The sequence below is a fragment of the Triticum urartu genome, chromosome 3A, assembly GCF_056163025.1.
Source record: "Triticum urartu cultivar PI428250 chromosome 3A, HENAU_Tu73, whole genome shotgun sequence".
NCBI classification, from domain to species: Eukaryota; Viridiplantae; Streptophyta; class Magnoliopsida; order Poales; family Poaceae; genus Triticum; species Triticum urartu.
In genome coordinates, this window is record NC_141875.1 from 565,303,013 (window position 1) to 565,317,489 (window position 14,477).

The window sequence follows — 14,477 nt, forward strand, 5'->3', positions numbered from 1 at the left end:
TCGCTGAGTATGGAGATGCGGATCATTAGAGACAAGACCCCGGACATCGTGATCGTTGACCCCTTCTACATGTGTGCCAAGCTCTTGAGCAGCGCTGGGGACCGCAAAGTCGTGAGTTCACACTGTTGGGGAACGTAGCATAAATTCAAAATTTTCCTACGTGTCACCAAGATCTATCTATGGAGTCATCTAGCAACGAGGGAGGAGTGGATCTACATACCCTGGTAGATCGCGCGCGGAAGCGTTCAAGTGAACGGGGTTGATGGAGTCGTACTCGTCGTGATCCAAATCACCGATGATCCTAGTGCCGAACGCACGGCACCTCCGCGTTCAACACACGTACAGCCCGGTGGCGTCTCCCATGCCTTGATCCAGCAAGGAGAGAGGGAGAGGTTGATGGAGATCCAACAGCACGACGGCTTGGTGGAAGTAGCGGGATTCCAACAGGGCTTCGCTAAGCGCTGCGGGAGGAGGTAGATGTGTCACGGGAGGGAGAGGGAGGCGCCAGGCCTTAGATTGGTTTGCTCCTCCTTTTTCCCCACTATATATAGGGCCAAGGGAGAGGGGGAGGCGCAGCCCTTGCCCCTTCCTCCAAGGAAGGGTGCGGCCAGGGGTGGGGAGGAGTCCATCCTCCCCAAGGCACCTCGGAGGTGCCTTCCCCCTTTAGGACTCTCCCCTTTTTCTCTTCTCTTGGCGCATGGGCCTCTTGGGGCTGGTGCCCTTGGCCCATGTAGGCCAAGGCACATCCCCTACAGCCCATGTGGCCCCCCGGGGCAGGTGGACCCACCCGGTGGACCCCCGGGACCCTTCCGGTGGTCCCGGTACAATACCGATGACCCCGAAACTTGTCCCGATGGCCAAAATAGCACTTCCTATATATAATTCTTTACCTCCGGACCATTCCGGAACTCCTCGTGACGTCCGGGATCTCATCCGGGACTCCGAACAACATTCGGTTTACCGCATACTAATATCTTCATAACCCTAGCGTCACTGAACCTTAAGTGTGTAGACCCTACGGGTTCGGGAGACATGCAGACATGACCGAGATGTTCTCCGGTCAATAACCAACAGCGGGATCTGGATACCCATGATGGATCCCACATGTTCCACGATGATCTCATCGGATGAACCACGATGTCAAGGACTCAATCAATCCCGTATACAATTCCCTTTGTCTATCGGTATGTTACTTGCCCGAGATTCGATCGTCGGTATCCAATACCTTGTCCAATCTCGTTACCGGCAAGTCTCTTTACTCGTTCTGTAACACATCATCCCATGATCAACTCCTTGGTCACATTGCGCATATGATGATGTCCTACCGAGTGGGCCCAGAGATACCTCTCCGTTTACACGGAGTGACAAATCCCAGTCTCGATTCGTGCCAACCCAACATACACTTTCAGAGATACCTGTAATGCACCTTTATAGTCACCCAGTTACGTTGTGACGTTTGATACACCCAAAGAATTCCTACGGTATCCGGGAGTTGCACAATCTCATGGTCTAAGGAAATGATACTTGACATTAGAAAAGCTTTAGCATACGAACTACACGATCTTTGTGCTAGGCTTAGGATTGGGTCTTGTCCATCACATGATTCTCCTAATGATGTGATCCCGTTATCAACGACATCCAATGTCCATGGTCAGGAAACCGTAACCATCTATTGATCAACGAGCTAGTCAACTAGAGGCTTACTAGGGACATGGTGTTGTCTATGTATCCACACATGTATCTGAGTTTCCTATCAATACAATTATAGCATGGATAATAAACGATTATCATGAACAAGGAAATATAATAATAACCAATTTATTATTGCCTCTAGGGCATATTTCCAACAGTCTCCCACTTGCACTAGAGTCAATAATCTAGTTCACATCGCAATGTGATTAACATTCACAGGTCACATCGCCATGTGACTAACACCCAAGAGTTTACTAGAGTCAGTAGTCTAGTTCACATCACTATGTGATTAACACTCAATGAGTTTTAGGTTTGATCATGTTGCTTGTGAGAGAGGTTTTAGTCAACGGGTCTGAACCTTTCAGATCCGTGTGTGCTTTACAAATCTCTATGTCATCTCCTAGATGTAGCTACCACGCTCTATTTGGAGCTATTCCAAATAACTGTTCTACTAGGAGCTATTCCAAATTGTTGCTCCATTATATGCATCCGGTATCTCTACTCAGAGCTATCCGGATAGGTGTTAAGCTTGCATCGACGTAACCCTTTACGATGAACTCCTTTTTACCACCTCCATAACCGAGAAACTTCCTTAGTCCACTAGTTACTAAGGATAACTTTGACCGCTGTCCTGTGATCCATTTCATGGATCACTCTTGTACCCCTTGACTGATTCATGGCAAGGCACACTTCAGGTGCGGTACACAGCATAGCATACTGTAGAGCCTACGTCTTAAGCATAGGGGACGACCTTCGTCTTTTCTCTCTATTCTGCCGTGGTCGAGCTTTAAGTCTTAACTTCATACCTTATAACTCAGGCAAGAACTCCTTCTTTGACTGATCCATCTTGAACACCTTCAAGATCATGTCAAGGTATGTGCTCATTTGAAAGTTCCATTAAGCGTTTTGATCTATTCTTATAGATCTTGATGCTCAATGTTCAAGTAGCTTAATCCAGGCTTTCCATTGAAAAACACTTTCCCAATAACCCTATATGCTTTCCAGAAATTCTACATCATTTCTGATCAACAATATGTCAACAACATATACTCATCAGAAATTCTATAGTGCTCCCACTCACTTCTTTGGAAATACCAGTTTCTCATAAACTTTGTATACACCCAAAATCTTTGATCATCTCATCAAAGCATACATTCCAACTCCGAGATGCTTACTCCAGTCCTCAGAAGGATTGCTGGAGCTTTGCATACTTATTAGCATCTTTCAGGATTGACAAAACCTTCCGGTTGTATCACATACAACCTTTCCTCAAAAACGTCGAGGAAATAATGTTTTGACATCCTATCTGCAAGATTTCATAAATAATGCAGTGACTGCTAATATAATTCCAACAGACTCTTAGCATCGCTACGAGTGAGAAAATCTCACCGTAGTCAACTCCTTGAACTTGTCAGAAAACATCTTAACGACAAGTCGAGCTTTCTTAATGGTGACATTTACCATCATTGTCCATCTTCCTTTTAAAATCCATCTACACTCAACAGCCTTACGACCATCAAGTAGTTCTTCCAAAGTCTACACTTTGTTTTCATACATGGATCCTCTCTCGGATTATATGGCCTCAAGCCATTTATCGGAATCCGGGCCCACCATCGCTTCTCCATAGCTCGTAGGTTCGTTGTTGTCTAGCAACATGACTTCCAAGACAGGATTACGTACCACTCCGAAGTAGTACGCATCCTTGTCATCCTACGAGGTTTGGGAGTGACTTGATCCTAAGTCTCATGATCAATATCATAAGCTTCCACTTCAATTGGTGTAGGTGCCACAGGAACAACTCTTTGTGCCCTGCTATACACTAGTTGAAGTAACGGTTTAATAACCTCATCAAGTCTCCACCATCCTCCCACTCAATTCTTCCGAGAGAAACTTTTCCTCGAGAAAGGACCCGATTCAAGAAACAATCCCTTATTGCTTTCGGATCTGAGACAGGAGGTATACCCAACTGTTTTGGGTTGTCCTATGAAGATGCATTTATCCGCTTTGGGTTCGAGCTCATCAGCCTGAAACTTTTCACATAAGCGTCGCAGCCCCAAACTTTTAAGAAATGACAGCTTAGGTTTCTCTAAACCATAGTTCATACGGTGTCATCTCATCGGAATTATGTGGTGCCCTATTTAAAGTGAATGTGGTTGTCTCTAATGCCTAACCCATAAACTATTGTGGTAATTTGATAAGAGACATCATGGTATGCATCATATCCAATAGGGTGCAGTTATGATGTTCGGACACACCATCACACTATGGTGTTCCAGGCTGTATCAGTTGTGAAACAATTTCCACAATGTCTTAATTCTGTGCCAAACTCGTAATTCAGATATTCATCTCTATGATCATATCATAGATATTTTATCCTCTTGTCACGACGATCTTTCAACTTCACCCTGAAATTACTTGAACCTTTCAATAATTCAGACTCGTGATTCATCAAGTAAATATACTCAACATCTAATCAAATCATCTGTGAAGTAAGAACATAACGATATCCACTACATGCCTCAGCACTCATTGGACTGCACACATCAAAATGTATTACTTCCAACAGGTTGCTTTCTAGTTCCATTTTACCGAAAACGAGGCTTTCAGTCATCTTGCCCGTGTGGTATGATTTGCATGTCTCAAGTGATTAAAATCAAGTGAGTCCAAACGCTCCATTTGCATGGAGTTTCTTCATGCATATACACCAATAGACATGGTTCGCATGCCTCAATCTTTTCAAAAATGAGTGAGTCCAAAGATCCATCAACATGGAGCTTCTTCATGCGTTTTATACCGATATGACTTACGTGGCTGTGCCACAAGTAGGTGGTACTATCATTACTATCTTTTGGCATGAACATGTGTATCACTACGATCGAGATTCAATAAACCATTCATTTTAGGTGCAAGACCATTGAAGGTATTACTCAAATAAACAGAGTAACCATTATTCTCCTTAAATGAATAACCGTATTGCGGTAGACATAATCCAATCATGTCTATGCTCAACGCAAACACCAAATAACAATTATTTAGGTTTAACACCAATCTCGATGGTAGAGGGAGCGTGCGATGCTTTATCATATCAACATTGGAAATACTTCCAACACATATCGTCAGCTCACCTTTAGCTAGTCTCCGTTTATTCCGTAGCTTTTATTTCGAGTTACTAACACTTAGCAACCGAACCGGTATCTAATACCCTGGTGCTACTAGGAGTACTAGTAAAGTACACATCAACACAATGTATATCCAATATACTTCTATCGACCTTGCCAGCCTTCTTATCTACCAAGTATCTAGGGTAATTATGCTCCAGTGGCTGTTCCCCTTATTACAGAAGCACTTAGTCTCGGGTTTGGGTTCAACCTTGGGTTTCTTCACTAGAGCAGCAGCTGAATTGCCGTTTCATGAAGTATCCCTTCGTGCCCTTGCCCTTCTTGAAACTAGTGGTTTCACCAACCATCAACAATTGATGCTCCTCCTTGATTTCTACTTTTGCGGTGTCAAACATCGCGAATATCTCAAGGATCATCATATATGTCCTCGATATATTATAGTTCATCACGAAGCTCTAGCAGCTTGGTGGTAATGACTTCGGAGAACCATCACTATCTCATCTGGAAGATCAACTCCCACTTGATTCAAATGATTGTTGTACTCAGACAATCTGAGCACAAGCTCAACAATTGAGCTTTTCTCCTTAGTTTGCAGGTTAAGAAAATCGTCGGAGGTCTTATACCTCTTGACGTGGGCACAAGCCTGAAATTCCAATTTCAGCCCTCAAAACATCTCATATGTTTCGTGACGTTTCAAAACGTCTTTGGTGCCTCAACTCTAAACCGTTTAACTGAACTATCACGTAGTTATCAAAACGTGTATGTCAGATGTTCGCAACATCCACAGACAACGTTCGAGGTTCAGCACACTGAGCGGTGCATTAAGGACATCAGCCTTCTATGAAGCAATGAGGACAATCCTCAGTTTACGGACCTAGTCCGCATAATTGCTACTATCAACTTTCAACTAAATTTTCTCTAGGAACATAATTAAACAGTAGAACTAAAGCGTGAGATATGACATAATTTGCAAAATCCTTTTGACTATGTTCAGGATAATTAAGTTCATCTTATGAACTCCCACTCAGATAGACATCCCTCTAGTCATCTAAGTGATTACATGATCCGAGTGAGCTAGGCCGTGTCCGATTAACACGTGAGACGGACTAGTCAACGTCGATGAACATCTTCATGTTGATCGTATCTTCTATACGACTCATGCTCGACCTTTCGGTCTCTGTGTTCCGAGGCCATGTCTTCACATGCTAGGCTCGTCAAGTTAACCCTAAGTGTTTTTGCATGTGTAAATCTTGCTTACACCCGTTGTATGTGAACGAAAGGATCTATCACACCCGATTAACACGTGATGCTTCGAAGCGACGAACTGTAGCAACGGTGCACAGTTAGGGGAGAACACTTCTTGAAATTTTAATGAGGGATCATCTTATTTACTACCGTCGTACTAAGTAAACAAGATGCATAACATGATAAACATCATATGCAATCAAATAGTGACATGATATGGCCAATATCATGTAGCTCCTTTGGTCTCCATCTTGGGGCTCCACGATCATCTATTACAAGAACATGATCAATCTCATACATTACATATATCATTCATCACATCTTTTTGGCCATATCACATCACATAGCATACCCTGCAAAAACAAGTTAGACGTCCTCTAATTGTTGTTTGCATGTTTTACGTGGCTGCTATGGGTTTCTAGCAAGAACGTTTCTTACCTACGCAAAAACCACAACGTGATATGACAATTGCTATTTACCCTTCATAAGGACCCTTTTCATCGAATCCGATCCGACTAAAGTAGGAGAGACAGACACCCGCTAGCCACCTTATGCAACTAGTGCATGTTTGTCGGTGGAACCGGTCTCACGTAAGAGTACGTGTAAGGTTGGTCCGGGCCGCTTCATCCCACGATGCCGCCGAATCAAGATAAGACTAGTAACGGCAAGCATATTGAACAAAATCAACGCCCACAACTACTTTGTGTTCTACTCGTGCATAGAATCTACGCAATAGACCTAGCTCATGATGCCACTGTTGGGGAACGTAGCATAAATTCAAAATTTTCCTACGTGTCACCAAGATCTATCTATGGAGTCATCTAGCAACGAGGGAGGAGTGGATCTACATACCCTGGTAGATCGCATGCGGAAGCGTTCAAGTGAACGGGGTTGATGGAGTCGTACTCGTCGTGATCCAAATCACCGATGATCCTAGTGCCGAACGCACGGCACCTCCGCGTTCAACACACGTACAGCCCGGTGGCGTCTCCCATGCCTTGATCCAGCAAGGAGAGAGGGAGAGGTTGATGGAGATCCAACAGCACGACGGCGTGGTGGAAGTAGCGGGATTCCAACAGGGCTTCGCTAAGCGCTGCGGGAGGAGGTAGATGTGTCACGGGAGGGAGAGGGAGGCGCCAGGCCTTAGATTGGTTTGCTCCTCCTTTTTCCCCACTATATATAGGGCCAAGGGAGAGGGGGAGGCGCAGCCCTTGCCCCTTCCTCCAAGGAAGGGTGCGGCCAGGGGTGGGGAGGAGTCCATCCTCCCCAAGGCACCTCGGAGGTGCCTTCCCCCTTTAGGACTCTCCCCTTTTTCTCTTCTCTTGGCGCATGGGCCTCTTGGGGCTGGTGCCCTTGGCCCATGTAGGCCAAGGCACATCCCCTACAGCCCATGTGGCCCCCCGGGGCAGGTGGACCCACCCGGTGGACCCCCGGGACCCTTCCGGTGGTCCCGGTACAATACCGATGACCCCGAAACTTGTCCCGATGGCCAAAATAGCACTTCCTATATATAATTCTTTACCTCCGGACCATTCCGGAACTCCTCGTGACGTCCGGGATCTCATCCGGGACTCCGAACAACATTCGGTTTACCGCATACTAATATCTTCATAACCCTAGCGTCACTGAACCTTAAGTGTGTAGACCCTACGGGTTCGGGAGACATGCAGACATGACCGAGATGTTCTCCGGTCAATAACCAACAGCGGGATCTGGATACCCATGATGTCTCCCACATGTTCCACGATGATCTCATCGGATGAACCACGATGTCAAGGACTCAATCAATCCCGTATACAATTCCCTTTGTCTATCGGTATGTTACTTGCCCGAGATTCGATCGTCGGTATCCAATACCTTGTTCAATCTCGTTACCGGCAAGTCTCTTTACTCGTTCTGTAACACATCATCCCGTGATCAACTCCTTGGTCACATTGCGCATATGATGATGTCCTACCGAGTGGGCCCAGAGATACCTCTCCGTTTACACGGAGTGACAAATCCCAGTCTCGATTCGTGCCAACCCAACATACACTTTCAGAGATACCTGTAATGCACCTTTATAGTCACCCAGTTACGTTGTGACGTTTGATACACCCAAAGCATTCCTACGGTATCCGGGAGTTGCACAATCTCATGGTCTAAGGAAATGATACTTGACATTAGAAAAGCTTTAGCATACGAACTACACGATCTTTGTGCTAGGCTTAGGATTGGGTCTTGTCCATCACATGATTCTCCTAATGATGTGATCCCGTTATCAACGACATCCAATGTCCATGGTCAGGAAACCGTAACCATCTATTGATCAACGAGCTAGTCAACTAGAGGCTTACTAGGGACATGGTGTTGTCTATGTATCCACACATGTATCTGAGTTTCCTATCAATACAATTATAGCATGGATAATAAACGATTATCATGAACAAGGAAATATAATAATAACCAATTTATTATTGCCTCTAGGGCATATTTCCAACACACACCTCGAAGACGTCATTCTGGCAATCCCAGATAAGGATAACTTCCTTGTGGCTTACTTTCCCGAGTAAGTCATCCCTTAACCTCCCCGTAACATATGATTTCTTAGATTTCGATCGTTCTTTTTTTTTCTAACATTCCGTGTTCTGTGCAGTGACACACATTGCATACTCATCCTCTTAAGCCCGAAATATTCCATGGCCACGTATTTCGACCCGAACCGTAACTCCAAGATAGACCACAAATATCAAGAAAGTTCTTGATGATGTTCTCCCCGGCTACGCCAAATCTGGAGGCACCTTCACCAGGGCAGTTCGTAAATACGGCAAGCACGTGTTCGCCCACAATATGACGTTCTGCTGCGTCAAGCAGCCGCCTGGCGGTCAGAAGGATGCCTACTACGCCCTCCATCACATGCGGGCGATCGTAAGGGACCATCATCACCTTCTGCTACCAAATAATCTCAAAGATTGGGCCGCGAGCTTGTCGGCAATCCAGGACGCGGACATCAGACAAGAATTCTTTCGCATCCAATCGGAGTTTGCGGACATCATCCATCAAGATGTCCTTCATACCTCGGGGCAGTTCTTCCTCAGATATCAACCGTCCAACATTGAGATAGACGGAATGCTACAAATGCAGGCTGACAACGCCCGCGATTTCATGACCATCACGACAGACGGCGGCTTCATCCACGCTCCTGTCCATGAGTTGAGTCGAAAGTAGTGATGTGTAGTTCTGAAACATTGATTGGCTCATGTTGTAATTAAACTTTAATGAATTGTATGTCTCTTTGGTTTGATAGTCGTTCAACTTAGATGTAATCGATGCTATTTATTAGTAGGACCATGAATCATGCTATTAATGTCTTGCTTTTCTCTTCCGATCCTTTTGTTGCATACTTATATATTGCTTATGTATGTATTGTCTCTTGCTTGACTTGTGCATAGAGATGCCGTTGTATGTCGTGTACAAGGGTAAGGTTCCCGGTGTCTACGACGACTGGGAGGAGTGTCGGAGACAGGTTCATCGTTTCAGCGGTAACAGTTACAAAGGGTACACCACTAGGGCGGAGGCGGAATCTAGATACACCCGCTATCTAGCGGGAGAGAGGAGGGAGCGCTGGAGGAACCGGATGAAGACCAGTTTCATCGCGATGATGCTCATCGTGATGACCGCAGCTCTCTTCTATGTGATGGTAGTTTAGATGATCGATATCGACTTGTAATGTGAAGACAAACTCGATACTCGCGGTCTCGAGACTTGTAATGTTTTATCTTTGTTCGGTCTTTTGAATTCGGAGAGTAATATGATGAATTGTATTCGGAGACTAATCTTCTATTGTATTCGATGAATTTGCTATTGCTGTGTGCTACTGTCTATATTCTGTCAAATAATATATTTTGTAACCTGTGCAAAAATCAGAAAAGTAAAAAAAAACCCTAATATTCATACTAATGGCGCATCACTACAGAGTGCGCCATTAGTATGTCAAAGTATACTAATGGCGCATCATCAAACAGTGCGCCATTAGTATGCCAAGTATACTAATGGCGCATCCATCCGCAGTGCGCCATTAGTGTGCCAAAGCACATGGTTAAATATGGCCCTTGGGAGGCATACTAATGACGCATGATGTTATATACTAATGGCGCACTGCGTGGTGCGCCATTTGTATACCAGATACTAATGGCGCACCAGTGGTGCGCCATTAGTAATAAATACTAGTGGCGTGATACTAATGGCGCACCAGTGATGCGCCATTAGTAGGCAAAACTGGTGCGTCATTAGTAGGCCTTTTCCTAGTAGTGCGACACCCGGACACCACCGATTGATGAAGGGAAAAAGGCACCTCCTTTCACCACAAACAACCGCCCTTCGTAGGAAGGGCCTAGCCGGCCATAATCGGGTAGAAAATGTCGCCGCTAGCCACGCTGCTGACCACCGTACCGCCCCACTAGGGATCAGGGCCATCGTCACGACCCATTTGGCTCCTCCAAATTTCGGCTATGGCAAGGCCGGGAGGCCTCCTGCCTCTCACCCCGGATCGCCCCTGCCGGCGTATCTCGCTTTGAGCCACTATCACCACTGAACAGGACCGACACTCCAAGCTCCCCAAGCATAGGAGGGAGAGGTCCACGACCACCGTTGTGCCGGCACGCAGCAACGCGCCGCGCCCAAGCGCTGCATCCCCAGTCGGCCGCCTCGTCCCGTTCCTAAGCCACTGCTCAGTGAGAGAAAGGAATCCCAGCCGTTGCCGACGCCGACTAGGTTTTGCCTGGCCGCGCCCTTAGACGGTGGTGAGGGAGGGGAGAGAGGTGGAGCAGGGTCCCTACAGCGGCGGCGGCTACGGTCCCCTCTTGCTCGCACGCGGGGCAACACGGAGAGGGGAGCGTGCATCCACTACACCTTATATTCATGTGGCAATCAGGCGCCACATCAAACACCAACCGCTTTAAACTTAGTGAAGGGTGTAAAATTAAGCGAACTGTTTGATACGCTACATGTTGAGCGCACAAAGGTCACGTCCGTCGCCCCACTAACACCAAAGCGAAAAGGCAAAAGATACAGGTGTACGTGCCTGCATACGGACGTACCACTACTGCAAGAAAATGGCCACGTCCTCTGCTTATTAGTGCTCATCTTTTCTCGTAGTAAAAGCGAAGGGGAAATTAGCTTGCCGACCAGGGCAAAGGCGAGGGCGCGTGCGTGCGTGCGTGAGTGACCCGGTCACCGTGCGTCCACCCGAGTCTATCTATCTATCCACGTGTAGAGTAAAACGGCGTTATTATTAAATTAGAGGAGGCCCGTGCGCGCGCCGCAGCGACACCGTCGCCTCCCTCCGAGGCAGTCTCCGCGGCGCTATTCCCCAAGCCACACCCAGACCCAGTGGTGAGCAGCACGCTTCCCCTCCTATACAATACGTCCCCCGGACGAGACCCCGAGGCCAGAAAATTCCCCAAACCAAACCACATCCCCTCCCCTTCCCTGCTCCCGCGAGCTCACCGCCCGAATCCAAGCTCCCGGCTGCTCGCGTGCGGTGCTGTCTGGAGCAGCTGCTTGTTCGCGCTCGGGTTGGGTCACCGGAGCTGGGATCCGGGCGGAACTCCGGATTTGGGGCCGGCCGGTTTCATCCCGGTCCATTGTTTTCGCCGCCGCCAAGCTGCCCGCAGCCGTCCTCGTGGTAAGTGTTCATCTGCCCCGGTTCAGTTTCTAGTCTTACCACGATAGCAGTACTGTTCCATGGATGAATTTGTGTGTGTGTGGAGTGATTCAGTTGCATTGTACTCCCTCTGTAAACTAATATAAGAGTGTTTGGATCACTAAACTAGTAATCTAAACACTCTTATATTAATTTACGGAGGGAGTACTAGTTGTAGAGACAATTTTCCTGGCGTTGGATTGGATGTGTCTTGCTGGCTCAGCTCAGCTCAGGCCGTTCGCGCACCAAGTTTGTGTGACAAATGCTGCCGCCTTCTTAGCTCTTACAATAGCTACTGTTCTTGTTTCAGAAAAGAAGTTGCTGGTTCGTTCGCAGCGGTCTACAGTCTGAAAAATGCATCCCAAGGCTCGCATCCACGCGGACCCGGCGGCGCCGGAGCCGGACCGGATCGACGGCCTGCCGGACTCGCTCGTGCTGCTCATCCTCAACAAGCTGGAGGACGTGCACTCGCTGGGCCGCTGCGCCGCCGTGTGCAGGCGCTTCAGCGACCTGGTCCCGCTCGTCCACGACGTCTACGTCAAGATCGACCGCGTGGTGGCCGTGGACGGCGACCCCGACGACGCGCTCAACCTCTCGCCCCCCAAGCCCCGCCACATCTTCTCCCACCTCCTCAAGCTCATGCTCTTCACCATCGCCAAGCCGTTCCACGGCATGCGCGGCCCGGGCGGCGCGGGGGGCGGCCGGCCGCTGTTCCCGCGGCTCGCCCAGCACTCGCCCGTGCAGGTGCTCAGGGGCTTCTCCCACGTCCGCAACCTCCGGGTGGAACTCCCCTCGGGCGACGTCGGCACGGAGGAGGGGGTGCTGCTCAGGTGGCGCGCCAGGTACGGCAGCACGCTCCAGAGCTGCGTCATCCTCGGCGGCACCCTCGTCGATCGCAAGCCCGCCGGCGCCGCCGGGCACGAGGCGTCGGCGGCGGAGGACGGCGGGAGCATGCCGGAGTCCTTCTACACCAACGGCGGGCTGAAGCTGCGCGTGGTGTGGACCATCAGCTCCCTCATCGCCGCGTCGACGCGGCACTACCTGCTCCGGTCGATCGTCAAGGAGCATCCGACGCTGCGGAGCCTGGTGCTGGCGGACGCCGACGGGCAGGGGACGCTGTGCATGGGCGCGGAGCAGCTCGCGGAGTTCAGGGAGAACCGGCTGGCGGCCTCGGCGTGCTCCAACAGGACGCAGGTGCCGGCGTGCAGCATGAAGCTCAAGTACGCGCCGTACCTCGAGCTGCCCGGCGGCCTGGGGCTGCAGGGCGCGACCCTGGTCGTCATCAAGCCGTCCAGCGATGGAGCCGGCGGGTGTCACGTTGGCCGGAAGGAGACCGAAGCCTTTGTGTCCGGCGCGTTCGATGGGCCGTTCAGGTTCGCGGCCAAGGCGCTGATGAAGCGGCGCACCTATCTGCTGGAGATGAACGGGTTCTAGATGCCGTTGAGGTGTTTGTGGATGGATATCATATCTTGCTTTTGCAGTGCTTCTCATGAGCATAACTGTTTTCTGCTCGGGCAAATGCAGCTTCTGAATTGCGGTGTTGCTTGCATTGCATATAAGCTGCTGCATTACTCGTTGACAGATGTGTGTGAGCGCTGCTGTCTTATCTGTGGCGTTTGGGTGCACTCTGTTCTACTCGCGCGATCCACTCCTCCAAATTCCTATAGTAGCAATGGAAATTTCTGGAAAATTGACATATTGTAAAGAGACACACACTCTATGAAGAAGCTTAGCTTTAGCTTTGTATGTACGTGTTTAGTAGATCCTGGGTGAATCGATCTAGTGATCAAAAGCCAACAGTTGGTATCAGAGCCTCAACGATCTACGATGACGGACAGCGACGCTGAGTCAAGTCCGGTAACGGCAGTTTAAAGGCGAACAAGTCCATCGACGGTGGTTCCAAGGCGAACAAGTCCGTCAATGGCGGTTCCAAGGCGAACAAGTCCATCGACGGTGGTTCCAAAGCGAACAAGTCCGTCAACGGCGGTTCCAAGGCGAACAAGAACGGCGACAAGGTGAAGAAGGGCGGCAAGTCAGCGACTAGTGGTGGAGGAACGGGCGGCGCCAACGTACTGGCGCATCGCAACATCCCCATCCAGTACCCGATGCTCATCGACGCCAACTACGGCGTGTGGGCGGTGAAGATGAAGATCATTCTCCGAACCCTTCGAGTGTGGGAGGCCATCACGGACGACGACGTCGACCAGGAGTGCGACGAAGGTGCCATGGCCGCCATAGCCCAGTCTGTGCCGGATTCCGTGCTGATAACATTGGCGGAGTTCAAGACAGCAAGAGAGGCGTGGAATGCACTCAAAGAGATGAGGATTGGAGAAGATCGCGTCACGAAGGCTCGGGCACAAGTGCTGAAGCGCCAATTTCACAAGTTGCGGATGGAGGAAACTGACTTGGTGAACAACTATGCCATGCGTCTGACTACTTTGGTGGGAGAGATCCGCGCGCTTGGTGCAAAGCTCGAGGAGGCCGAGATTGTGGAGAAGTTTTTCAGTTCGGTGACTGATAAATTCACGTACATCATCGGGACGCTCGAGCAGCTTTACGATATCGATGACATGACCATAACGAAGGCGATCGGACGCTTGCGGACATGGGAAGAGAATGCTTGTGGTTGTTGAAAAGGCAATGGAGGAGGTAGTGACCAACTTATGTACTCACGCGCAGATAGGGAGTCCCCAAGTAGCAAAGGAAGGCGCAACATTGGCGAAGGCTCAAGCAACGCG

The 14,477-nt window shown here is 48.9% G+C and overlaps 1 protein-coding gene across 1 annotated transcript; it reads left to right on the forward strand.

The window, feature by feature from the left end:
- Positions 1-11,359: 11,359 nt before the first annotated feature.
- LOC125545128 (F-box protein At4g18380) lies at positions 11,360-13,485 on the forward strand. The gene is made up of 2 exons (XM_048709003.2): positions 11,360-11,721; positions 12,050-13,485. Exon 2 carries the CDS (start codon positions 12,094-12,096, stop codon positions 13,171-13,173), a length of 1,080 nt encoding a protein of 359 aa, XP_048564960.1. The 5' UTR covers positions 11,360-11,721; positions 12,050-12,093; the 3' UTR covers positions 13,174-13,485.
- Positions 13,486-14,477: the final 992 nt, after the last annotated feature.

Excerpts from the sequence above, each read along its gene's own strand:
- LOC125545128 (XM_048709003.2), top strand. The coding sequence starts at position 12,094 with ATGCATCCCAAGGCTCGCATCCACGCGGACCCGGCGGCGCCGGAGCCG.